Source organism: Muntiacus reevesi, chromosome 5 (genome assembly GCF_963930625.1).
Source record: "Muntiacus reevesi chromosome 5, mMunRee1.1, whole genome shotgun sequence".
Classification (NCBI taxonomy): Eukaryota; Metazoa; Chordata; class Mammalia; order Artiodactyla; family Cervidae; genus Muntiacus; species Muntiacus reevesi.
In genome coordinates this window covers 53,570,710-53,597,520 of record NC_089253.1, presented here as the reverse complement: position 1 = coordinate 53,597,520, position 26,811 = coordinate 53,570,710, and the positions used below count along the sequence as shown (strand labels likewise).

At 51.9% G+C, this 26,811-nt stretch overlaps 2 protein-coding genes across 5 annotated transcripts; one reads left to right on the top strand and one right to left on the bottom strand.

Moving 5' to 3' along the window:
• The first annotated feature begins 4,207 nt into the window (after positions 1–4,207).
• On the top strand, positions 4,208–19,659 carry FCMR (Fc mu receptor). 4 transcript variants are annotated; one of them, XM_065936695.1, is made up of 8 exons: positions 4,208–4,312; positions 11,190–11,525; positions 12,292–12,423; positions 13,372–13,594; positions 15,316–15,452; positions 15,777–15,935; positions 16,854–16,912; positions 19,483–19,659. In XM_065936695.1, exons 1-8 carry the CDS (start codon positions 4,276–4,278, stop codon positions 19,657–19,659), a joined length of 1,260 nt encoding a protein of 419 aa, XP_065792767.1. In that variant the 5' UTR covers positions 4,208–4,275. The 4 variants fall into 4 exon arrangements, with proteins under 4 accessions (XP_065792767.1, XP_065792768.1, XP_065792769.1 ...); XM_065936696.1 differs by lacking the exon at positions 15,316–15,452 and having other exon boundaries at positions 15,787–15,935; XM_065936697.1 differs by lacking the exon at positions 15,777–15,935.
• Positions 19,660–21,536: 1,877 nt separating this feature from the next.
• IL24 (interleukin 24) lies at positions 21,537–25,694 on the bottom strand. Its single transcript, XM_065936699.1, has 5 exons — positions 25,520–25,694; positions 24,132–24,190; positions 23,124–23,282; positions 22,534–22,605; positions 21,537–21,626 (listed from the first exon to the last, which is right to left on the bottom strand). Exons 1-5 carry the CDS (start codon positions 25,692–25,694, stop codon positions 21,543–21,545), a joined length of 549 nt encoding a protein of 182 aa, XP_065792771.1. The 3' UTR covers positions 21,537–21,542.
• Positions 25,695–26,811: the final 1,117 nt, after the last annotated feature.

Here is a 26,811-nt window from a genome sequence, read left to right as displayed (position 1 = left end):
TGTGTGTGTGTGTGTGTGTGTGTAGCTAATAGCTATAGATAGTGGCTATATAATTTTATAGATAGATAGATAAAATTTGTCAAAGTCTTTCCCAAAACTCAGGACAGGGAATCTCTCCTAAGACAGCAGAAAGGACCTGCATGATGTGGTCTGTGAAGCTGGTCCCCAAGACAGAGAAACAAGTAGAGCTCCCCTATCCCCACACGTCGTCCCCACATGAAATAATTCTGCTATGGAGCCTGTACAGTAAAATAATGAATCATCTCAGAAAGACTACATATCTAAGTAGACGGGCATACTGAGAGAGAAGACGTAAGACTGAGACCAACGGCCCCCATCTAGCCAGGAAGCTGAAGCCAGAAGGTAAGGAAAATAGGCTGTAAAATTTGAGGGGTTCTAGAAGCTTATAAACCTCTCCTAAGGCAGATAAGGAAACAGGCAGCCAATCCACCCTTTCTAGAGCCAAAAGTCTTTGTTTAAATGTGTGAAGCTAAATACCCTAAAATTTTTTTTGCTGGTCAATCACATTAAAATCCATCCAAAATTTCCACATATGTGGGTTCTAACCTGAGAGCACAAAGAGGAAAATTACCATATTCAGGAAAGAGATTTTACCAAAATTCTACCATTTCTTGTAGCAGAAGGTCATGGGTCCATTTACTGTAAAGCTGACCTTCCCAAAATCCCATTGCTGTGGAGCAGCGCCCTCTGGAGCAGGCAAGCCTGGGGTCCAATAAAAGAAAGATGGAACTGCAGGATGCCCGAGGCAGGTGCCTCTACCTGGGCTGGCTCCCTAGTGAGTCCAGAGAGCAGAGGATTCTCAGGTCTGTCTTGGGTGAGAGCAGTACTGGGTCATGGCAAGGGACACCTGAGGATTTGGGCTCTAGGTCTGGGAAGGTCAGGAGATGGCTCTTCGGAGTCTGGCCTTAAGGAAGGTCAAAGTTCAGTTCAGTTCAGTTCAGCCACTCAATCGTGTCCGACTCTTCGCGACCGCATGGACTGCAGCACGCCAGGCTTCCCTGTCCATCACCAACTTTCAGGGTCCACTCAAACTCATGTCCATCAAACTCATGATGCCATCCAACCATCTCATCCTCTGGCGTTCCCTTCTCCTCCTACCTTCAATCTTTCGCAGCTTCAGGGTCTTTTCAAAAGAGTCAGTTCATTGCATGAGGTGGCCAAAGTATTGGAGTTTCAAAGCTGGGTGATGCCATAAGCAAGCGGCGCCCATCAGGACAGCCTCCCCTTGGATGACAAGGACTAGTCCCCTCGATGCTCCTACTATATTCCAAGCCCAGGAGGTGCCTGCCTCCTACAGCCCTCACAGAGAGCTTATGAGAAATGCTCTTCCCACACCATCTGTACCAGAGGGAGGATACTAAAACCTCAGCTACCATGGAGAGCAAGTGAATTTACCTAAGGACCCAGCACAGTTCCTGACCCAGTTCATATGATTTATTCTCTCCACCTGCCAGTCATCAGACTGAATTTTTTCCATCTGCTTCATCCCTTCTGGCCAAGCCTTGGCCCCAGAGGACGTGAAGCCACAGAGCTCCCCGCCTGCCAGGGGTTCTCTGGGGAGTGGCAGCCCCAGGCCTGTCTAGCAGCCCTGTCAATCAGAAAAGAGAGGTAATGTGTAGGCAGTCAAAGAAAGAGAGGGAGAAGAGGGGAGGACGGGTACCTTCTCCCACTTGGCAGTTCAGCCAGGGATCAGCCTTCCCAGGGCCCCAGCCCCCAAGACCCTAGGGCAGCATCTCAGGATGCAGACTGGACCACCAAGTCTGCGAGCTTTGATCTCTCAGGTTCCAAACACTCACCTCCTCCCTAGCCGTCCTCAGATCCCTAAGACTTGCTCTTAACAACCCAGTTTGGGCCGCACATGAGGTGACACTCTCCTCTCACACATCCCCACACTGCCCAGCAGGCCCAGCCACAGCCCAGCTGAACTGTCATCCTCATGGACACACAAACTCACATGCAGGGCACAGCCACACTCACAACCAGGCACCCACACATTCACACTCTCACAACCACACACTCACAACCACACACTACTCACTTTCACACTCACAACCACACATACACACGTACCACACACAACCACATACTACACACTCATACAACCATACACTCACAACCACACACCATACACAACCATACACACACACTCACAGCCACAACCACACAACACACACAATCACAAACCACACACAACCACATACCACACATGCAAACACTCAGAGCCACTCACTCACAACCACAAACTACACACAATCACATATCCCACACAACCACATACCGCCCACTCACACATTCACAACCACATACCACACACAATCACATACCACATACAACATAACACACACTCACAACTATACACCATACATTCACAACCACACACACATTCACACACCACACACACACACTCCAACATCACACGTAAAACACTCCCGTATCACTCTGCTGTCACTCTGCTGGGATATGCTGGCACATATCCCACTCACACACCACTCACGCTCGTACCCCTCAGTGTCACACCCACAGTCTCTCACACACACATTTCATTCATTCACTTATTCCCTCTCCCCCCAAGGCATCCCAGGCCTCAGAGCCCAGCACGTGTCCGAGCCCAGGTGCGGCAGCCGTGTGGCTGGGAGGAGGCCTCCAAGGAGGGCGGCTGAAGGGACAGCCTGGGCAGTCTCCCGCTCTAACCGGTGCCTCGCAGCCGCCCTCGACAATTTGGTCAGGGGTGGTGGGAGGAAATCACAAGAGCAGCTGCTCGGGGCTGCGGGGGCGCAGAACCCCGCCACCCACACTTCCTTTGCACCTGTTGCGCGTCTCACACTCCACTTCCACTGCGGATGCTGTCGCTTGTGTTCTGATGAGCCTGTGACAGACCCGAGGTGTGGGGGCCGGTGGGGTCTGGAGGACCCTCCCAGAACGGCGTGGGGACAGTCTGAGTCCCCGGGGCGCCCAGGAGGTCGTCGCGCCTGGAGGTGGGGACACTGGGAACTGAGCTATGGACAGCCTCCAGGGATGAAGCCAGGGAACCCTCTGACCAGCAGCGCCCTTCCAGGCCTGGCATGAGGGGCTCTAAAGACACCCGCATGGCCATGGAGTCTGCAGGGAGGGCCTCAGGGACTCCGTGGAAGGGGGAAAGGCGGGCACCACCCCCACTTCATCCACAAGAGGATCGAGGCCCGGCCTAGAAAGCGCCGAGCCAGGACCTTCTGACTGGAGCTTCTGACAGCCCGCACTTCTGACTGGAGCCCGAAGTGCCTCCCAGGATGCCTCGCGGTTGAAGCCAGAGCGCCCGGACTCCTGGGCGCGACCTCGGAGCATCCGGGTCCTGAGGGACTGCTCTGCCAGGCAGCTCTGACGTTAGGCGGGCTTGCTGCGTGACCTGTCTATAAGCCGGGGATCATCCAGTCCCATCTTCATTTTCTAGATAAAGAAATGGGGGCTCAAAGGAAGGCAGTGAGTTGCTCAAAATCCACATTTAATATTCCTCCACAGTAGGTCTCCCAAAAGAAAGAAAGAAAGGTGAAAGAAAGGGAAGTCGCTCAGTCGTGTGCAACTCTCTGCGACCCTGTGGACTGTAGCCTACCAGGCTCCTCCGCCCATGGGGATTTTTCCAGGCAAAAGTACTGGAGAGGGTTGCCATTTCCTTCTCCAGGGGATCTTCCCGACCTAGGGATCGGACCTGGGTCCCTCACATTGCAAGCAGATGCTTTACCTCTGAACCACCAGGTCTCCCAAAGCATTTATCAAATGCGTTCAAGGGCTACCACCAGCACCTTCTGACTTCAGGCCCAAGCTTCTGTCCCTACAGCCTTCCTCAGAGGAAAAAAATTGGCAAGAAGGCTCTTTCATGCTGAAGTCAGGCATAAAGTAAATAACTTTGGCTCACATAAACCCGACAAGGCATGGGAGGACCCGCCAAGGCATAGAAATGTGAGGCCTGTTAGTTTCTAACAGTCTTTATTAATAGAAGTTGCCTCGAGGCACTTTGAACCCTGGGGACCCATTCTCACCCAACACAGAATGTTTTCTCAGTTCCTGACTTCCTCTGCGGTTTGCCAGTATTTTCTTTTTCAGTCTAAAACTAGTAAGCAAACAAGATAAGTTGTCATTTCCTCATTTCCGAGCCCTACTCCTCGTGGGGGCCCAGAAATCTCTTTCAAGCATCAGACGGTGCAGGGCTCCTGGGTGAGCAGCGGGCCTCTATCCCCCTCTTTGGGTGCCCTTGGATGGGACCTTGCTCTGGAAGGAGCCATGGACCTGTGGCTTTGGGCGCTTTACTTCCTTCCAGGTAAGTACTCTGGAAAAACCTTGGATGCCATACGAGGACTGAATCGGTCACAGTAGGGGAGTGGTTGGGCATCTCCAGCTCTGAAGCTTCTGGATGAATTTAGTTGTAAACCAGTACCTGGGGCAGGACAAGGGTGCAAGCCCTCCCAGCTCCCAGCTAGCAGCCCTCCCTCCTCTCCAGACATGCCTCCTGCCCCTCAGGTGTTGACTCACAGGCTGAAGGTGTCCCCTCTCCCCGGTCTGTCAGCCTGCTAATCTGGGATTTAAAGGCAAGTGCCTCCAACGTTCTCTCTTCTTACCTCTACATTCTTCCTTTGGTTCTCTTATCTCCTGAATTTTCAAAGTTCCAGTCGAAGACTCCCTGGCCCATTTGGCAGGCCTACTTTCCCAGGTAGCTCAAACGGTAAAGAATCTGCCTGCAATGCGGGAGGTCTGGGTTTGATCCCTGGGTCGGGAAGATCCCCTGGAGAAGGAAATGGCAACCCACTCCGGTATTCTTGCCTGGAGAATCCCGTGGACAGAGGAGCCTGATGGGCTACAGTCCATGGGGTCATAAAGAGTCGGACACGACTGAGTGGCTAACACTTTCATTTCCAGAGCTTCATATCTTGATTTACAACCATCTCTTGGGCACCCTGCACTTCCACATCTCATCAAGGACAGAAATACAACCAGCCTGACACCTAACCTCAGATTTCTCACTGGTCACCACCTAAATCAGCTACTCTCTCTTCACTATCTATGATATCAGCTGCAAAATGCCAAAATAGCTTTTTACCCACCTCTCCCCATTAACCTGCAACTAGACTTTGACCCAACTGATGGCCAATTCGTGTAGTTTCTAGATTCACACTTACCAGGATAAGAAGAAATAGCAGCCTCTGCTAGAGACAGAACAGAGGAGTGAAAAGAAAAGGAACAAAGGAGCAGCTCTTAACTACCTCTACTTTCTGCAACCCGACAGCCTGTGGCTCCAGATCCACCGTGCTACTTCTTGCCTCTGATCATAACATCATCCTTCCCTACAACCTTCCACACCTCCTACTGCCAACTGAACCAAACTCCTGAAGTACCAACTCCTTCCTTGACCTCCGCTTTTACACGCTGAGCTTATCATTCTCCCCAGGACCTTCCTAACCTCCAGCCAGCAGAGCTCGCTGCAGCTGTGCTGGACTTCCCTGCCACCACGCCCTTGCTCCTGCCGTCCCTTCTGCCAGGAACACCCTTCCCTTCACCTCCACCACTGATGCGGCCCTTCAAGCCCATCTCAACCTCCACCTCCGTCTCTACACTTTCCAGAGCCCCTTCTCTTGAACCTCAATATGTTATTGATTCAGTGGTAAGTTTTTTGGGGGTCAGAGTAGTTGTTTATTCATACTTGCTTTCTTTGTGATGGCTGGAGTTTTGAAGAAAGGCAAATGTTTGAGTCAAATGTTGGAAGTCCCTAAAAGCCCAAAGGAATGAAGTTTTAATGAAATAGACTCTGTGACAGGTAGTAGGACATGGGTGAGCACAGTGGATGGTTAACCAAACTTAGGCTTGAGAGGGAAGAGCGATTGGGTGAAAGTGGGGGATGTCTAGAAGTGAAGGGTACCTGCATTGTGGTCCAGCAGTCTGTCCAGAGCAACATGATTATTCTTCCAGAAGGGTCCTTGCTCTGGGCTTCGTTCTTCTCCACTGGTGCCAGTCCCCATGGGGTGAGGAGTTCAAGACCCGAAAGGATGTGCTTACCCCAAGCCCACATTCACACGCCCTCTGCTAGACCTCAAATTCCCTGTCCAAGTGACTCTGAATCCACCTTCGGCAACTCTGCAACACTACCCTGGGTCTTCTATCCTAGGGTTGTCTCCTGGCCTGTAAAAGGGTGGCTTCAGGTGGCTGTTTGGGAAGGAGATGGAGTTTATACATGCAAGCTGGGTCATCCACCATGTATATGCCAGGACTGTTGTGGAGTGGGCAGGGGCTAGGGATGAGAACTGAAGGGACAGGGGCCAGAAGCTGGAGGCAGAAAACGTGGGGCCATTTTCCCCTGCACAGCATGTGTGGGAATGGACATCCCAGGAGTGTGTAAATTTGTCAAGATGTTGGAGTCCCGGGGATGGAGGAGCCTGGTGGGCAGCAGTCCGTGGAGTTGCAAAGAGTCGGACACGATTGAGCAACTTAACAATAGCAACAGTTTATTAGCCTGGTGATTAACTTTAAACTATTCAGACTATGATATTTAGGTTTTATTTGTATTCCTGCCCCAGGTCCTGCAAATATGGTGGTGGTCCTGGTCCCAGAACCCAGTGCATGAGGCACGAACTACAGGCCACATCACTTGGGGCCTGAGGTGGAGGTCCACAGTAAAGCAAGGCAGTAGGGTAGGATGTAGGCTTTCAAACCATTTTTATCTTGACCTATAATAGTAAGAATGCACACACTTGATGCTGTGACAGACTACACATACACACACCTAAAACTTACCCTTAATTCTTTAATATGAGGGTGACTCTGGGGCTTCAGCACTTGGATGGATGTTGACGCTTTTTTCGGAAATAAGAAGAGCTTATAAAGCAACAGGATTTGGAGGAGAAATCAAGAGTTGTTTTTTTTTTTCCTTATACCACTGTAAGTGTGAAATATATCTTAGATGTCTGAGCTAAATCCAAGTGGAGGGACCCAAAAGGCAAGTCTGGAGCTCAGAGGTACAGACAAAGCTGGAGATGCACGCAGTGCTGAGATCTACACAGAGTTGGCACCAAAGGCCATGGGAGTCAGCGAGTTCCTGGGGGGAGACCCAGGGGAACAGAGAAGAGGACAGGCCCAGGGCCAGGCCCTGGGGTGGCGCAGAACTGAGAAAGGAGGAGCCGTGCATAAGGAAGGAGGCAAAGAAGTAAGTGAGGAAGAGAAGTAAGTGAACAGAGAAGGAGAAGTAAGGAGATGGCGAAAAACAGCCACTGAGAGAGTGATGTCAGGGAAGCCAAGAAAGAATTTCCAGGCAGGAAGGCTCTATCCCACCAAATGCTGCCAATAGGATGAGAAAAAAAAGAAGACAAAGAAGTGACCATCCAACGTGGCAACAAGGAAAGTTTTGGCGACCTTGACTGGCGCAGTATCAGTGGAATATTGGAGACAAAATTCTGACAGATGTAGGTGGAAAAGGAACTAGGAGACGTGGGGTTGGATTCAGTGGTTTTGAGAAAGAGAACAGGAGAGGGGTGGTTGCAGCTGAAGGGGAGGGGGAGTGTCGGCTGAGGGGTTTTCCAATATGGGCATTATCATCAGGGCATATGCGTGAGCTGTGTTGATGCTGGAAGAGAGGAACCAGCGAGGCAGGCAGAGAAAGGGGGTGATTGCAGGAGAGGACTCAGGAGATGGACTCAGGAGACAGGGGAAAGGACTGGCTTTTGAGAGACAGCAGATACTCCTTTCACAGCAACTGGACCAGGGCAGACAGCAGGCCTGGACATGCATGAGTCAGTGTGAGCAGAAGTGGGAAGCCGCTTGGGATGCTTCTCATCTTTTTTTTTTTTAAGAGCCCTGCTCCATCTAATAAACGTAAAGTTCTCAGGTCAGCTTCCTTCTTCCAGAGATCCTGCTGTGACTGGAGTCGATAGGGTACTCATCACCTCTCCTGCCTAGAAAATCACCACCATGCAGAATCCAGTCTATTCCCAGAGCACAACCACAGCCAAGGCCTTGGGGCCTAAACCTTATTTTGTATTACAAAAATAAGATTGTTTTCCATGTTTCAAACATATGCTGTGCTGTACTTAGCTGTTCAGTCATGTCTGACTCTTTGCAACCCCATGAACTGTAGCCTGCCAGGCTCCTCTGTCCATGGGGATTCTCCAGGCAAGAATACTGGAGTGGGTTGAGTGGGTTGCCATGCACTCCTCCAGGGGATCTTCCCAACCCAGGGATGGAACTCAGGTCTTCCCCGTTGCAGGTGGATTCATTACCAACTGAGCCACCAGGGAAGCCCGAGAATACTAGAGTGGGTAGCCTGTCCCTTCTCCAGAGGATCCTCCTGACCCAGGAATCGAACCGGGGTCACCTGCATTGCAGTTGGATTCTTTACCAGCTGAGCTACCAGGGAAGCCCATTTCAAACATATATTTATATCCAATTACATATTGAGAGTGACTTTTTATACCACATATATCCCTCTCCCCTACCATCACCACTGAAAATCAAATCACTGATTCAGAGATTAATGACACATCACAGTTTCTCTAAACCATCAATATTAAACAGATTGATTCCTTTATATCTACTTCTACTCCTCCCTTCCTTCCCTGGAATCATCTGGAAATGTAATCATGGGGCTCAAAATTGCAAAAATTCAAGGGCACCTGGGTTGCTTACCTAAAAATGCAGATTCATAAGCAGATATACTCACCCATTCTAAGCAGATATAATCACCTTGCTGAAGGGCAGGACCAGGTCATCTGCATCCTAGCAAGTTCCTCCACAGGAGTCTTATGTATACTGTGCCTAAGTTCTAAACCTCCAAATGGAGGTTGTATCCATCTTTTTTTCTATTTGGGAAGTCTGCTTGTGGTTAGAAGCTATTATGAACTCCAAGGAGAGCAGAATCTGGTCATTTTCACCTTGCCCATTAATGCTTCCCTGGGACCAGAACTCCGTGAACCCAGCAGCTGTCCTTGTGCTTCATCCATCCAAAGTTTGCACACTAAGGACGTCCCAGTCAGCACTGGTTGCTGTAACAAAGTGTCATAGATCGCGTGGCTTCCATAATAGACATTTATTTCTCACAGTTCAGGAAACCAGAAGTCCCAGATCAGGGTGCTGGCAGATACGGTTTTTGCGAGGGCCCTCTTCCTGGTTTGCAGAAGGCTACCATCTCCCTCTGTGCTCCTGTGCTCCTGTGTGAATAGAATAAGGACACTGACCTCATTTTGAGGGCTGCAGCCCCATAACCTCATCTAACCCTCCCTGCCTCCAAAGGCCCCACTCTTACACAGGAGCTTCAACACATGAGTTTTGGGCAATACAAACATACAGTCCATAACATAGGACCTGGGCAAGCCAGAGGGTGACCCGCAGTGCCCCCAGGGTAGAGAGAGGCCGCTGGAAGTGTCCGCGCATGTCATGACCCCTCTCGGCTCTGCCTTGCCTCTGCCCATTTTACAGCGCCTTACCCTTGAGGAGGCAGCCGGCGTACCCTTTTCTGGCTGAGTTGGTCTGGAAATGTTTGCATGCTCCCTCTCAGGTGCCGAGCTTTGCACACAGGTGTGTGTGGTCCCTCTGGACACATGGGGGATTCCCCCAGCCCCTTGGTTGGGTCTTTGTCCTTTGAACGGGTCACCCTTCCGTTGGCATGTTCCAGTCACAGGGCTGCCTCCCTCATCTCCATTTCCAGGGTGTTTAAAGCAGAGGTGGGTGATGGGCGTGAGGGCTTTCGCATCAGCTCACACGTGTCTGGCAGCCCCCTCTGCTCCTCCCTTCTGTGCTCACCAGCTGCACATCCAGATGCTAACGAACTCCCGTGAACGCTCCCCTGCTAGTCCTTCTCTAGCCTCCTGCACCCTGTCTCATGCTCTCACAGTTATTTCCTCCTCTCTCTGGGTATCCCCATCCTTCCCTCCCCGCAGAATGTCCTCCTCAGCACATTTAGAAGCCTGCAGCCCCACTTCTTCCCCTGACACCATGAAGCGATTCTAAATGTGTGCTCTGCAGATGAATTTCCGGAAGCTTGTGAACAACCCCACCTCCCCATGAATGCGCCATGGCCTCTCTCATCTCTTAGGCTTTATGGGGCGAATTCTCACTGTCTAGAAGGGTTTCTCCTTCACCCCATTCCCCCCCAACACACACACTCCATCCTCTGAATCATCTTCCCAGAAATATACGGACGCTTGTTGGACCCACTTAGTTGACAATCATAGCCAGCCTTACCCTGTTCTCCAGCTTAGACCCACCTTCTCTCCACCGCGCATAAGCTTACTGATGTCAGGGACTCAGGAACCACACTTTCCACTCCTCCCTGCTCCACACCAGCCCCAAGGCACACACCAGGTGTGCACACGCTCAAACACACTCTTGTTTCCCTCTGTATTCCCTCCTTCAGTGAGGATGACCATCATTCTCTTAGCCCTCCACACCCAATCCTTCAGGCCACAGCTTACACGTCCCTTCTGCCAGAAAGCCTTCCTCCATGGCAGCCTGGATCAGGCACTTTGCTTGCTGCTTCCAAGGATCCCTGTGTATCCACGCCATGGGATTTATTACACTTTGCCATCGATTTGTATCACTCAGCAAGTGACTCATCCTGTGAGGGAGAGATGTCAGCTAGCTTGTCACATGAACGTGATTCAATAGATACCTGTTAATGATTGAATTAAAAAAACAACTGGAGGGGAAAGAGTTGTTTTGGTTGGATGGATCCAAGCGAAACAAAACTAGACAGAAAAACCTGTTGCAGTGAATTTCACCATGCCAGGAGGCACCACAGTGAAGTCACTCGGGGGTCATGTGCTGGTTGGCGGCGGTGGGGGGGGTGGTTCACCATGGCACCTCCCCTGGAGTGGGGTGGAAAATTTTTACTAGATTCTCGGGGGGTTGGTGTCTGGGTCCATAGAAGTTCAGGTTTGATGATAAGCCAGAGGGCTACATGATGTCTTGGGCTGGGGAGAGACTGAGCCTCGGGCGTCGAGCTAGGGATGGACCAAGGCAGTTAACAGGGTTGAGGATGGAAAGAGGCTGAGGGTGCAGCTGGGCTAGACATCAGGGAGGCGCAGGGCTGCTCACGGGGATGGAGCTGGATGCAGGGATGAGTTTGAGGTTGCGCTGGGGCCCAGGTTGGAAACAGGGCTGTATTGGGGACATGGCTGGGGATGGGGCTTCCTCTCACTAACTCCCGCTTCCTGCAGTAGTCGGAGCCCTGAAGGTCCTTCCAGAAGTAAAGATGGAGGGAATGCTGGGAGGGTCAATTACCATCGAGTGCCCACTTCCTGAAACGCATGTGAGGATATATCTGTGCCGGACCATTGGCGAGTCTGGAAGATGCACCACCGTGGTGTCCAACAGCAAATTCGTCAGAGAAGAATTCAAGCACCGAGTCACCTTGGAGCAGCATCCAGACAGGAATCTGTTCCTGGTGGAGATGACAGAGCTGGCCAAGAGTGACAGTGGGGTCTATGCCTGTGGGGTGGGCCTGAACACAGACCAAGGCAAGACCCAGCAGATCACCCTGACTGTTCACAGCGGTAGGTGCCCCACTCGATGGAGAATCAGGACACCCAGGAAACGTTGCCACTTGGGAAGGCTGGGACAAGCATAGGGCCGCAGCAGTCCCCACACCCTAACGCTGCTGCCCTACTAGCTAGTCCAGTAGAAACTGGGATCCATGGGGCTGTAACCGCATAGAGTCACTGAACTTCATGATCCACCAGATTCTCTATCCAAGCCGTAAGAGAGGAACAGGATCGGTACACCCCCCTGGCACCACACCCACCCTTCCCGGGTCATGAGCCAAGTGGGGGGTGGGGGTGAAATTGAGGAGAGGCGCTGAGACTGGAGGAAACTGGAAGCAAAAGGATATAAGCAGCCCCATAATTGTCCCATGAGAAATATCAGGGATAAATGTAAAGCAAGGACAATCATTTCTCAAGCCACAGTTGATGGCCAATTTGTTACTTTATACGATCCTTTCCTTGTCGCTCCAGAATCCCACCTTTCTCCTTTCTTTCTCCACTGACTTCCTCAGACATACACGGTACTCACTCAATAATCTAGGTTCCCAATGCTCTCTGATTCTGCAGAGAATGCCCACTGCGTTAGGGTGAAAGAGGATTTTTTTCCAGGGAAGACCCCAGCCCAGTTACTTTTCTGCTTCTCTCGTGGGCACCACGTCTGCATCCCCTTATTGCCGTCTACCCTGGCTGAGTCAGCATCAACTCAGGCCAGCAGTCCCTCCCCCAGGCCTCAGGCTGACGCCGGAGACCACCAATGGGCTTCTCTTGCCTTTGGTAGTTTATGAGCCATCCTGGGAAGAAGCACCGACGCCTGAGCCTCCAGCATGGTTTCATAGATTTCTACAAATGCACATGCCTCCTTGGTTCCAGATGCCTGCACATGCCAGTTCTTTAGAATTCATATCCAAAGGTTAGTTCCCCAAAGCTAGGGCAAGGGAAGTGGGGGAAATTCTATGCTATTGTGAAAGTGGACGAGGGGATATGTGTTCAGTTCATACAGTGGTTGGCAGAGCAGAGCTGAGTCTCACATTTGTATTTCCCTGTCTTGGGAGAGGGACCCTGCTTGAGATCTGCATCCCAAGACTTTCCAGCCCATCCCTCAGTCACTTGGCACTAGTTGCAGTACTTACGCATCACCGCCAGGTGGCGCCGAGCATAATGAATGAAGTTATGCTCCATTCACAAAATCTAGCTCTTCTCTGAATGACTAGGAAACCATGACTAGGCAGACGCTTCCCAGCCAGAAGTCCTCCTGCCTTCTGCTCCCCATAGGGCTATGTTCCATTTGATGGCAGACAGTAATTTAGCAGCTCTATTTTGTGACAATAAGATTAATAATAATTATGATACTTCTATACTTCTATCACTTTTCTGTCTTGAATGCATTTTGACATACAATGTTTCCACCGTATCCTCACATGTTCCCATTAGTTGAATATTGTTACACAGGAGGACTCTGCTGGCCCTTGAGGGGGATAATGTCACTGAGCTCATTATATACCCAAGGTTGTGACTGGCAGGTGTGGAATGGGGGAGAAGAGACAAACACATAAATACAAGTCAGGGTGGGAATTGAACTACAATCAAGTTTCCTCCATGGTTAAGAGAAGGGAAAGCTCTTCTGCCTGGGAAGCCAGGGAAGACTTTCTGTAGGAAATGGAGGTTGAAGCAAATATAGACAGAAGGGACTAGGTGTAGATGGCATATTCAGAAGACATTTCAGACAATGTGGATTGCAAGAACAAAAGTAGTCTACCTAAAAGGGAAGAATGTGTTCAGGAAAGAAATGGTTGACCCAAGGCTACTGGAGACTAGAGTGTGGATATGGAAGGTCACTTTTTCCTGCTCTGTCCTGCAGTAACCACACCAGCTCAAAGGACCGACTCTCCTCAAGCACACCAGGCCTCCCCCACCCCCTCTGTCACCCACCGCCCCCGAGTTTCCAGGGCATCTTCAGTAACAACTGCTGAGCCCACCATCTTCCTGCCATCCATCACAACCTCAAAAACCTCAGCTCAGAAGGGGCTGCTCAGGCTCCAAACGGCCAGCTACAACCACCAAACCTGGCTTCACAGACAGAGGTAAGATGCCTCCAGCATCCAGGATGAGCTAAAACTGGACAAAGGAGACTAGAGTTAGGAGATTACCAACATCTCCCCAAAATGTCTACCAACAGATACCTTTCTTGGCTTTGTCTCTAGAAGTCACTGTGAAAGATAGTATAGCTATATTAATTATAGCTATACTAGTGTTATAGCTACAACATTAACTCATTAGTCCTATTAACAAGAATACACACATCAGTGCTCCAGCAGGTGATCTTGTAGAGATGAGACGAAGATCTTTCAGTCATTCAACATTTATGCAAATCTGTTTTGATGGGGAAGAACTAAATGAATATAAAATAAGCCACTAAACCATCAATAATTTAAAAATTACTTTTGCGTGTTTCCTTTTACTTTTTCAACGTGGCTACTAGGAAATTTTAAGTTACGTGTGGGGCTCAGACTACATTTCTATTGGCCTGGTCTCATCTAATGGATGGGGTGCAGCCCAGGAAAGTGCTGCTATAGACCACTAGGGGGCAGCATTAGAGCAGATTCCAAAGAAAACCAGTAATACTGGCGAATTATTTTTTGCCAAAACAAATAGAAGGGGCTTCCCAGGTGGCTCAGTGGTAAAGAATTGGCCAGCCAATGTAAGAGACAGGAGATGCAGGTTCTATCCCTGAGTCAGGAAGATTCCCTGGAGGAGAAAATGGGAACCTGCTCCAGTATTCTTGCCTGGAAAATCCCATGGACGCCTGGTAGGCTACAGTCCATGGGGTTGCAAAGAGTCCATAGGGTTGCAGAGTCAGACTCAGCTGAGCAATTAAGCACACACAAACATAGGCAAACGTGAGCGAAGAAAGGCATTTCTGACATCATTTGGGTCTTACAATTAGGAAATTGAACCCATGAGAGCAAAGTGGTTACAAACAGAACCAGGACTTCTGATTCCTAGTCTATTAAACCATAACATCCTACTAGTGGAGAAGAATTCAGATTAACTCAACCACCATGTCCTTAAATCTGCACTATATGCCAGGCACTGTGCTATGTCCTGAAGATGTAGAAAAGTTTAAAAACAGGCGATATCTAGGTGTTATTTTACGAATACTACTCTTGACTGTGATAAGTGTTGTAACTGGTATGAACAGAGGAAGTGGTGACACAGAGAAAAAGTTGATTCTAGTTTACCACTACTGGAGAAGAAAACGAGGACTTATGTAATGAAGAAGGAAAGTAAGATTTCAACATGTAGAGAAAATGGAGGGAAGAACTTTTAGGCAAAGGGAGCACCATCCTCTCTTTCATAGTTATTAGAAACTAACTCATTAAAAATCTGCAATCATTTTCTGAAGAAACTGAGGTGCAGAGAGCTGGAAGTGGAACTGACTTTTGATTGCTGCTTAGGTCAGCTACATTAAGGTCTTTATAGCCACTATTTTATTTCATCCTTAAACTGTTCTGTGAAACAGGTTTTACTGTAACCACTTACTGGGAAATGAGGCTCAGAGAAGTTAGGAAACTGATTCAAGATCACACAGCCAGGAAGCTAAACTTGAACTTTAATCCAGGTTTCATGCAGGGGGTGGGGGGAGGGGAGGGGAGGGGGTGAAGTGAGAATTGTCTTATCAAAGGGACAAACCTGTGACCCGCCTTCAAAAGCTGGCCCCTGTGGTGCTACCTTAAGTCGTCCCCCCCCCCCCCCCCCCCCCGCCTTTCTGACCTTACCTTCCGCTCCCCGCTCCTCCCCTCAGAGCCTCCAACCAAGGCCCGGGCGCTGTGTCTGGGATGGAAGACCAAGGTGTCTTCGTCCTGATCCCCACCATCCTGGGTCTCATACTCCTGGCGCTTCTGGGGCTGCTAGTGAAAAGGATCGTTCAAAGACGGAAAGGTGAGTGGGTCAGGCCCAGCGACGGAGCGCCCAGAGCATCCAGCTCCCTCTGGTCCCCCAAGGACACTCAGGAGCTTTGGATGGGCACGCTGAGTTTGGGGGGACTTGGGATGCGGCTCGGTGGTCTGGACATGGGGGCGGTGGGGAGCGCGGCCCGGATCCTGCAGGGAAGGCCAGCCTGTGCCACTTCCGAGCGGGGCACCCTCAGGTCAGACGCTGCCAAACAGCGGGGAGGGGGCCGTCTTTAGTTTTCTGTAAGACTGGGCGAGTGCGGGCCTCTGACACCCTCCTTCCTCTTTCTGTCCCTGCGGCTTGGTCGAGAAGCTCTCTCCAGGCGGGTCCGCCGACTGGCCGTGAGGATGCGCACGCTGGACGCCTCCCAGTCGGCCCTGTCCCGGCGGCCGCGCGTGTGCCGGCGGCCGCGCACCCCGAGCAATATCTACAGCGCCTGCCCTCGGCGGCCCCGCGGGGTGGACGCGGCTGGTGAGCCGGCGGGCAGGCGGGAGGAGGGCAGGGCTGGGCGTGCGGGCAGGCTGGTGGGAGAAGGTCGGCTTGTTGGGGCGCGAGACGGGTCTGGAGGGGTGGGGTAGGGGGCGAGGGGGTTGGGGGCGGGGCGCGGCTGGAGGGGTGGGGGGTGTGGGGCCGTGGGGATCGGGGTCGGGAGGGGGGGGTGGGGGCGAGGGGGGTGGGGGCGGGGCGCGGCTGGAGGGGTGGGGGGTGGGGTCGTGGAGGTCGGGGTCGGGAGGGGTGGGGTGGGGGCGAGGGGGTTGGGGCGGGGTGGGGGGGTCGTGGGGGACGAGACGGGGTGGGGTGGGGGTCGGGGTCGGGTGGGGTGGGGGGAGGGGTGGGAGATCGTGGGGGACGAGGCGGGGTGGGGGGCGGGGGCGGGGGCGGGGCTGACGCGCGATCTGGAGCCGCAAAAACTGCGGCTTCATTTTCTAAAGAAATGGAGGCTCAAAGAAAGGCAGTGAATTGCTCATTTGAGTGAATTTGTCCTTTGCTTTATGTTTTATATTATGTCAAAAAGACCTTGGATTCCTAGTCATTGAGAGAAGAAATAGATTTTGTGAATGGAGCATAAACTTCATTATGCGTGGCAACGCATAATGTAATATCTGGCAATATCTGTGGGTGCTCTGACCTGAGGTGGGGTGGGGGCGGGGGTGATGACGGCGGGGCGGGAGCGGGGCGATGGGGGTGGGGCGGGGCCGCGGCCGGCGCGCGAGCTGGAGCCGCAGAAACCGTGCGGAGCAGAGTGCGAGCCGGGAGACCGGTGCCTCCAGGACAACCGCTGCGCGGAGCTGGGCCCACCGCCCGGGGGCTCCCCGCAGAGCTGGGGGGGCGGGGCTGGGCCCTGGGCCCTGGGCCCCGCCCTCATGCCGCCCTCCCCGCCTCCTTCAGGTGGAGGGGCGGCACCGCCCCCAGGCCCCGGAGCGCCCGCAGCCTCCGCCCCGCTGCAGGTAAGCCCCGCCCCGTCGCAGGTAAGCCCCGCCCCGCCGTGGGTAATGCTCCCCCACCCCCAGCCGCGGGTAAGCCCCGCCCGCCGCTGGTTAGCCCCGCACCGCCGCAGGTAAGCCCCGCCCCGCCCCTGATTGGCAGCTGCAGCTCGAAAGGGCGGCCCCAGATCTGGGCGTGGCCCCGCGCGACAGCTGCGGACTCAGCCGCTGTCGGTCCCTGCGTCGGGGAGTGAGTATCCGTTTCCTCCTTGGACTGTGCGGGTAGACGGCTACCCAGCAACTGCGGTAGAGTTTGTTACCTGGCTTCTGGCCAAGCACTTCTCGTGGGATAAATGGGAGCTTAAGTGTAGGATGCTAGATGACGACTGTACAGATTGGGGAAGGGCTTTCCTGTGTAAGAGATTAAGCTTCTAGTGGGTCTTAAGCGGGTGGAAGTTACCCCGTTTCATCTGAGGAAGTACTTTCTAGTAAGGCCTCTAAGCTGAGAGGAGGTTGTTTACTGAAGGCAATTAAGCCTGGCCTAGAGACATAGTTGGCCTTCCCTGGTGGCCCAGGTGGTAAAGACTCTGCCTGCAGTGCGGGAGACCTGGGTTCAGTCCCTCAGCTGGGAAGATCCCCTGGAGAAGGGAAAGCCTACCCACTCCAGTATTCTGGCCTGGAGAATTCCATGAACGGTAAAGATAAGATTCAACACTCTGAGTGAGAAAGATTCCTCTTGGAATCTAGGTGTGGAGCAGGGAACTCATCTTTTTTTCTCTCTCTCATCTTTCTATTGATGGCCATTGGCAGGTGTGTGAAAAAATGTTAAACTATTCATTCTCCTTTGTCTTCCCCAGTTAAGAAGAGAACATTTTATCCTCTAAAGCATCCACAGTAGCAGAAACATTATTGCTTCCAGAACCAGGAAAACTAAGTGTGGCAAATGTCCCTGATTTAATTAGGGTGTAGGCTAAGCTGATGCAGCAAACACTAAACCCCAGAGCTCACAAGATGGAAGCCTGTTTTCCTCACAAGTGAAGACGGAGCCAGGAGGAGGTGGCCTGAGCCATGGGGTCATGCAGTGCCTCAGATGTCTTCTGCCTATTGCTCCGCCATCCCCTGGAGTCTTGCCTCATCCGTGGTTGGTGCTCAATCCCTAGCACCTTGTGTGCATCCCAGCATGTGGGAGGGAGAGAGAGAAAGTTGCTTTTTTAAGACCAGGAGCCTGGTCATTTATCAGAGGACCACGGGGCACAGTTTAATCACATGGTCACACCGGCCTTCAAGGGAGGCTTAGAACTGTATCCCTGCGGGTCTTGCTTAAAAGGGGAGAGTGATGCCTGGGAGCAGGCAGCAGCTCTGCCCCATCAGGCCCCATGCTCAGCCCTGCTGGGGGAGTTGTCAGTGGCACAGGTAGGCCCAGCAGTGCCCGTCAGCTCTACCCTTTGTGGTCTAGTCGCTAAGTCACATCTGACTCTGTGTGACCCTATGGACTGCAGCACGCCAGTCTTCCCTGTCCTTCACTGTCTCCCGGAGTTGGCGCAAACTCATGTCAACTGAGCCCTTTTCTCTGAAACTGTTCTGTGACCACACATGGCCTCATGTGGGCCTGTACCTTGCTCAAATTTTACCCTTCCTCCCTGCTTGAAATTCATGCTCCTGCTATCAGGGATAGAAAAAATCTTGATGAAACAAGTTCGCAACAAGGTGCCTATGATAAATGACTGGGAGCTGCCACGTCACCCTTCACAGGGAGCGACTTTTTAAAAATGGTTAAGCCAGATCAGTCTCAAATGATGAACCGTAACAGGCAGTGGGAAATACATTTTTGAAGCAAGCTGCCGCCCATTCCCTCTCTGATAAAGTACAGAAGGGAACAGCTCCTTTCGGTGAGCGCTAACTCAGTGCCTGCTCTGTGCAGGGGCTGAGCTTACAGTTCTCAGTGGTTGTGTTAAAGATATGTGACTGTCCCTGCTGCAGCCTTCCTGGGTGGATGTCACAATAGTCATGCCACGCTGGGGTCATGGCATAGCCCTGCCCTCCGAGAACTGATCCATCCCAAAGGCAGATGATCCTGAAGTTTCTTTCCGGGGAAGTGGAGCTCCCCACAGCCTGCCACCTTCCTCCCCTTTAACCGCCCACTCCTTCCTGGAATGCACTGTCCCTTCACGTCACAGCCTCTCCAGGGAATGAAAGCCCTATGGAGGTGCAGAAGATGACTCATCCTCCTTCTGAATAATTCCCTGAGAAGATGCATATTTATTCCACAAGTCATATCGTCTAATCCAGAGGGGAAACTCTTCTGGCGGCTGGTTCTCCTTCAGACCCATGCTTAGTCACATGATTTTTGTCTGAGCCCCATTTAAAACACTTCCTGCCGTATTAGATCTAAGTGTTTTCCAGTTATGTAGAGCGTGAGGCACCACCCTGAAAATCCCAGGGCTGAGCACCTGATGGAACTCAACCACCTCTGCGTTTTGTCTTCTGGAGGACAGCAACCACGTGCACCCCGCAAACCCCACCCCACCATTGCCCACTGTGGATACTACAGTCACCCTACCCAAACCCAATGATGCTTCTTTGGTCGTTCCCAGGTACCTGAAATTCCCTGGCCCCATGTCCCATCTCTGAAGATCGACTGTGAATATGTAAGCTTCTGCCACCAGCCTGCTGCCAAGGGTGAGGACATGGATTCCGATGACTACATCAATGTTCCCTGCCTGACTCACCTCTCCAGCTGTGCCCCTGGGCCCAGACCTTGGTGTCAATGAGTTTTGTCTGTCTGCTGGTTCCCAACACCCACTCCATCTGTTTTCAGAGCCCTCATGACCTCCCGCACCCCACCTCAAGTCTCATCCCTGCCTGTTTGCCCTGAGCATGGGTCAGTCTCCCCCGCTCCAGCTCTCCTTACACACTTTTGAGGCCCCGGTGGTTTTCAGGTGGCCTCTGGGAATGCAGAGCATTTGCCCTGTTGCCACCTGCCTCCTTTCCGAGCCATGTGACAGGCTATGAACTTGCAGAGTCTTTTTGATCACAGGGTCCTTACTCCCTTGGCTCTAGACCACATGGCCTTGGACTGGAGTGGAGGCATAGCTGTTGCTTTGAAAGCCCTTCTCAACCTTGAGTTCCCCACTAGCAGAAGGTACCTGGACTGCCCTGTGAAGACATGCTTCAGCCCTGAGCTAGGAAGGGACCTTGGTATGAAACACCCCTGAGAACCTCTTTGCCCCAGTCTTAGGGCTGGCACTTACTAGTGATCTTCTGGAGTCCTATGGTGAGGGCAGGTTATTTGGATGTGATGAAGGGTTGTAAATTTTCAGAACCATCCTTGTTAGTGTTAGTGACATATGTGGATATCCTCTCTAAGTCCTCATCCCTTGATCCACGTAAGTACCCTGACTCCAGCGTTTTCTCTCTCTTAGAAATGGAGCAGCTTTTGTTATCTATTTATCCTTGCTCCATAGCCTAGCACTGAAATGTGTGCATCTATCTTGGCCTTGGTCTATTTGAGCTATCCAAAGCCATTACAGCTCTCTGCTTTCAGAAATGCACCTCCTGTCTGTTCCAGTCCAAGTGGCTTATGGCCAGGTGGGCAAGGACAGTGATCTGGGACTCCTGGAGGGCCCATTGTCCTGCTAGAGGAAGGGACATGACCTCATGGAAGAAGAGACAGCCAAGATAGCTGTCCTACATGTATTCATCCTCTTAAGTGTTCTGAATGGGGGCAGAGTTAGGCAGACACCGTCTCTTTGGATTGAAATCAGAGTTCAATCAGAGCTGGAGACTAGAGGATGAGCAGTCTTGCTTTTAAGAAGAGGGCCTTTCCCAGACACACAACTCAGCCTCATGGGGCACTGGTCCAGTGCTAGGAAGCAAAGGCTCCCAAGGTCCCTGCCTTTTGAGCAGGGAGTGTCCTCACAGATGGGGCAGTGCGTCCAGGCATGAGGACAGCAGCCGCAGTGTCAGCTTGACACGGGCACCCCCAGGTGGGGGACAGTTAAGATGAGTAGGACCAGAAGGAGCACCCGAGGGGCAGGGCTGGTGGGAGTGGGGTGGGAAGGGTGGACAGGAAGGGCGGTGTTGAGGGGAGTCTGCTCTGTGCTGGACACCCCTCTCCGTTGTATCTTTCAACATTTGCGTTTCAAAGCAGTGCTCTCACCCCCACCCCAGCGCTCTGTTCCTGCCGATGTCATGACCATGTGATTTCCATGCCCTTAAGTTCATCTTCATATCCCAACATCCCTCACTGTTCCTCGGCAATTCAGAGACAGGTTTTTAAAAATCCAATTTATTAAGCACCCATCCACTACCCCACACAGTGGCGAGGATTGTGGGGGACAACAGAGAAACGTGGTCACTGTCCTTGCTGCTTTCACAGAACTTTCAGTCTGACAAATAAATACAGCATCAGTTAAGACGCTGATGGGAATTAAATAGAGTTGTAATAAATACAGGAATCTGCTTTGTAGATTATTCACAGCATCCAAGGGAACCTTCCATGACTGTTGTTGCGGTCACTTAAAGAATAAAGGCGTAAGCTTGGGCGAAGAACAGGACCCGTGGTCAAGAGTGTGAAGTGCCCAGAGGACATCATGGGAAGGGACCCTTGTCTGAAATGACTTGGAGCAGAAGGAGGGTATCCTGGTCTCGGCCTTCAGAGCTGGTAGAATTTCTCCATCCAGCTCAAGAGAATGTCCATTTCTCCAAAGGCTTTGGTCACAGCTGCTTCTCTGTCCAACTAAAGGGAAAGGAAAGTTGAAGATCTGCCGTGTTAGCCACAGGAATAGGTTTCCTTCTGACCCCTGAACCTGGTGCGACTGTAGATCATGGACTGTGACCCCTTTAGGATGGCCTCTGACAAAGTCACCCACCCATCAGCCATTCTCCGTGCATGTTGTCTGCTTTGGAGGTGAGGACAGATGGGTTGGTGAGTGGCCGCAGATAAGGAGCAAGGGGAAAGCATCGTGAGTCCCTGACAAGAGGCATCGGAACCCCTGTGCAGGGTGGATTCCATCCACCTGAGACCACTGTGCAGATGAGGAAATTGAGACCCGGGTGGCCCCTTTCCCTTCTATGTTATTGCTCTTCACCATTTGTTTTTAAACTGGTATATCTCTTCCTCAAAAAATTGAAATTGGATTGTTTGGGGGAGGGAGCTGGGGATGAAATTGGAATTTTCTTTGTTGTCTTAATTTAGGAAAAGACAACATAATTCCCATAATTCTTTTTCACAAACTCAACCCTTTGAGCATCCTGGAAAATACTGCAGATGTGTGTTGGGGTTGGGGATTCTCCCTTCTTTCTCCCTCACTTTTGACTCACCAACTGCCCGCCTCAGGTACCCATAAAGCTGTCACTTTGGAATGTCCTTGCTAGTGACATCATCTTGTAGGGAAATAGAATAGCATTTTAACTTGAAAACTGGCAGAAAAATTGGCCATGTCGTTAGCAGTGTTTATGGAAATTTTATGGTAACTAATGCAGCTATAGTATAGCTATGCTCCCGCTAAGTCAGGTGGCTCAGCGACAAGCTGGGTGGAGTCCCCTACATTGAATTCTACATCAGGTCCCTGAGGCACCCTCGAGCAACAGTTCAGGGTAGTCTTCTTCCAGATGGGCAGCTCTCAGTTCCCGGCCTTGATTACCTGTTTAAATGCTCGGTGGAACAGCAAAAATCGCCTGCGTGCAGTCTTGCGGGTGGAAAGCATCTTTTCCTGCTGGGTAACAGAAAAAGCAAATTGTGCCAAGTGTCAGATAGGAGCAGAGGTGCCTTCTCCCACTCTTTCCTAGTAATACCAGAGGGACTCCTGAGGCCTAAGAGGGCAGCTCCAAATCTCACATCCCCAAGGCAGCCAATGCTGACCTCCCACCGTGCCACGGAGACTGCCTCCTTTCACTCTTTCCAGGTACAAGTGATTATCAGCATTTTATAGATAAGAAAACCAAAGCCCAAAGTGATTGACCACTTTTGGGGTTTTAGTTTTGTTTTGTTTTGTTTTGTTTTTGGTCTCCCAATTTCTCTCTCAAAGGCATTTCAAATAAATAAAAGATTAATTGTTTGCAAAAAAAGACTGACCACCTTGCAAATGGACACCCAGTCCAGAGCCTGTGCCCTGTTCCATGACACCTGCAGCTCCCTGTCGTGGAATAAAAGCCAGGGCCAGATAAGGGGACAGGAGTCTTCTGAAAGCACAGCGTCTCCTGTGGACCTCCGTCCCAGCTTTGTTCTACTCACACTAGCTTGCAGTTTTGACATGATGACAAAGAAGTTGTTGGCCAGAGTTGAGAATGACTTCAGGATCCCAAATTCAACCGCCTTGTCACGGTAGCTTTTGAAGACGGTGTTCACGTAGAACCTCAGCAGGGCATGGATGAGGTGGCAGCTCTCAGTCTCCTGGGGGGTGGCGGGGTCATTGCCAAGCCCAGGCCTCTGCCCACTCAGACCCCGATGAACCACCCATGGACGCATGAGGCAAGGTAAGCTCAGAGGAGGCCGGGATCCTCTAGGAAATGGAGGTCTTAAAGGGCCTTAGACATCTTTGTTTGACCAGAGGACCCACAGGCCTAGAAAGGAAGTGCTCATCCAGGGTCCCACTGCCAGTCAAGTGGCAGGCCCAGGCCTGGCCCCCAGGACCCCCGACTCCCAGGTGGTTGGATTTCTTTCTTCTCCAACCCATGGCCTCTCTAATAGCCCTGGGCAGTGATGGGCCTTGAAAAGCACCACCTCTTGGTTAGCTGAGCTTTGGCAGGGTAAAGATTCAGAAGGAGAAGAAGTAAAGAGAAAGAAAACTAGTGTCCATGAGCACAGGAATTGCACCCTGGGCCCCGAGGTGCCACAGAGGGGAGCTCGGCGTCTCTCAGGGATCAGAGCCGGGTGGTTTGTGCTCACTGCCTAGATGGGTGAGAAGAAAGTGGGGGCATGGAAGAGGCCTAAGCAGATGGCTCTGGACCAGTGAGAGCAGAAGAGAAATCCAGATTGATGGAGACTCTGGCTAAATGGAGACGGATGTTTACAAGCCTCAGTCCCGCCCTCTCCTCAGATCCTGTATTCACATACCCTGGATACTGAGGAGACCAGCCCAGGTATTCCTCCTCCGGCTCACCACCCAGCCCTGACCTGTGCAGGCTCAGTGTGGGACAGAAGTGAAGTCTTCTATCAGCCTCCCCTGGAGCACCCCTCAGCCTCACCCACAGGAGACCAGCCACCCAGAGGAGACAGCACCCTTCCCCTGCTTCTGATTACCGGGATGTTCTGCAGAACCTCTTTCCGCAGCAGCTGGACACTCGTGATGTTATCCTGAGCTTGCTTGGGGAACAGAAAGGACAGATGTCTCCAGGTTGGGGGTCAGTATAGAAGCCAACCTTGCAAGTACATGCTGCTTGCCCAGACCCTTCAATCTATCCAGTCTGTGCGACCTCAGAGGCCACAGGGGGGACCCAGGGAGGGCCATGCTGAGCTGGCCCCTGGGGTGGAGGTACAAGGTTCCAGCTCCAGAAAATCACGAATCCTGGCCTCCCGGGGGCAGATGGAATCCTAGGCGTTCTTAGAGATTTGATGGGGGACTTGTTTGATTCCTTTGGTCACTTGAGGCACCAAGAAATACGCCCATTTTGTTTAAGAACCACTAGGAGCAGAATGTTCCATCTTCCAAGGAGGGCAGGGGAGGCTGCATCTCGAGGCTTCCCCTGCAGCCCGCCACTTCTTGGGTTTCCAGCCAAAGAATCCTTGAGAGGAGGAGCTTTAAAACTCCTTTGTCCTATCTCCTCATTGTGCAAATAAGGAAACTGATAGGGTGGGAGTGGGGGGAGGCGCCTGTATGGATTGGTTTCAAGGTCAAGGTCACAGAGGTGTCCTGACCCAGTCCAGCATTCTCCTCTCTCCCCAGACTGCCTTGTCAAGTTTCTTCATTCTGCCTTGCATCTGGATTGTCCTTTAAGGAGTACGTGTCACAGGATGCATTAACCTTTCTTTTCCAACTCAGAATTAAACATTCTTTCAATCTTGAATCAAGGCCTCAGCAGGGGGGAACAAACTAGGAGGAGCTGGCAAAGCAGTAGGTGAAAACTCTGGTGGGTCTTAGGTAGGCTTACGTAACCCTGGGACAGAGATGAAGCTCAAACGAATCAGGCTTCCTTCTTTATTCCTGGTGGGCTGTTTCTTTTCCTATAGACTGGCCACATCTTTCTGAGCCTCAGTTTCCTCAAGTGCAGAAGGAAATGTGAACCCACGGTACCTCTGACTTCACTAAGCTCCTAGGTAGGAACATGATTGCTGCTGCTGCTAAGTCGCCTCAGTCGTGTCCGACTCTGTGCGACCCCATAGATGGCAGCCCACCAGGCTCTGCCATCCCTGGGATTCTGCAGGCAAGAACACTGGAATGGGTTGCCATTGCCTTCTCCAGTGCATGAAAGTGAAAAGTGAAAGTGAAGTCGCTCAGTTGTGTACAACTCCTAGCGACATCGTGGACTGCAGCCCACCAGGCTCCTCCATCCATGGGATTTTCCAGGCAAGAGTACTGGAGTGGGGTGCCATTGCCTTCTAGGAAGCTGCAAAGGGCTCCGTAATCATCAAATATTTTCCTCTACCCAGAATCACCCCACGACACTGCTGGGTCCAGAACAACACTTCACTCACCACGATGTCCTTCATGGCCCAGAAGGCCTGCCACAGTTTCTGGAGAACTACGCCTTCTACTCGGCAGGGCCCAAACTGGAATTCTTGGCCCTGGACCCATGGCCCCGGGGTCCAGAGAAGCAGGATCAGACTCAGGTAAGGAAGGGCAGCCACGTGCATGGAAGAGCTCATCTGCAGCAAAGAGGGTCCAGGAGGATCCTACGGGGGGATGGGAGCACCCCTGTGAGGGAGCATCCTGCTGGGGGAAGGGAGCACCCCTGTGAGGGAGGATCCTGCTGGGGGAAGGGAGCACCCCTGTGAAGGAGGATCCTGCTGGGGGAAGGGAGCATCCCTGTGAGGGAGGATCCTGCTGGGGAAAGGGGAGCACCCCTGTGAGGGAGGCCCTCGGCCCCAGGAGGGGTCCCCCTGGAGTAAGCCTCCTTGGCTCTGCTGCAGCCAGCCTTGGGGACACGCAGATGAGAAACCTGAAACCAGGGTGGGTTTCTGGTGTTAGAATAATTCAAATGTGTGGCCTTGCCAGGGTGCCCTGGGCGGGGCAATGGCTTTTAAGCCCCAAGGGCCTTTCTGCCCCTCAGTCTCACACCCACTAGTCTGGCTGTCCCCGCCACCTCCTCCCTCACCATGCCCCTCCACATCTCTCACACACACACACACACACACACACACACACACACACACACACACGGAGGCCCTGCCCCACCTTCCCTGCTCCATTACAGTCCTCTCTAGACAACAGCCCACTAGTCAGAATTTGACTAAGAAAAGAGAAGAAACGGGGAGTTATCATGTGCCAAAGAACACATACAAGGATCCCAAACTCGGCAGAACACGTTCGCCTGTCTGAGTTCTGCCCTCAAGTCACGGGACACACGTGGGAAAGTCTTTCTTCCCTCCCCTAGAGAAGGCCACCTCTGACTCTCATCAGTGTCCAGGGGAGCTGCGGGTTTAATCCTGGCCCACAGGGATGGGCGAGCTGGTAGGCACACTACTCTGCCACCTCAGCTGACCGACTCACTCTTGAGCTAGGAAGTATCTTTTCAGGTGACTAAACAAGAGGAGGAATCAGATTTCCACATGAATCACCTCTAAAGCCTTCCACTGACTGACTGTGTGAAGAGCCGCAAGCTAGAGACAGGGAACCCCCTTGTCTGTCATAAGTGTATGCAGAGATTTCTTCTCCCTGACTCCTTGGCCCTTTGCCTCTCTTCCTTTCTTCTTTCCTCAGAGCTCGGTCCCTCCCTTTCTTACTCCAGGCCCTGTTCTCACACCTGAGGATGCTCCGTCTTCC

Coding starts and splice junctions, on each gene's coding strand:
- FCMR (XM_065936695.1), top strand. CDS start 4,276: ATGGACCTGTGGCTTTGGGCGCTTTACTTCCTTCCAG. Junction 12,424..13,371: donor TTTAGAATTCATATCCAAAG/GTTAGTTCCCCA, acceptor TCTGTCCTGCAG/TAACCACACCAGCTCAAAGG. Junction 16,913..19,482: donor CAGCCTCCGCCCCGCTGCAG/GTAAGCCCCGCC, acceptor GGTCGTTCCCAG/GTACCTGAAATTCCCTGGCC.
- IL24 (XM_065936699.1), bottom strand. CDS start 25,694: ATGAGCTCTTCCATGCACGTGGCTGCCCTTCCTTACCTGAGTCTGATC. Junction 22,606..23,123: donor TGTCAAAACTGCAAGCTAGT/GTGAGTAGAACA, acceptor TCTGTTACCCAG/CAGGAAAAGATGCTTTCCAC. Junction 21,627..22,533: donor TCCACCGAGCATTTAAACAG/GTAATCAAGGCC, acceptor CTTTCCCTTTAG/TTGGACAGAGAAGCAGCTGT.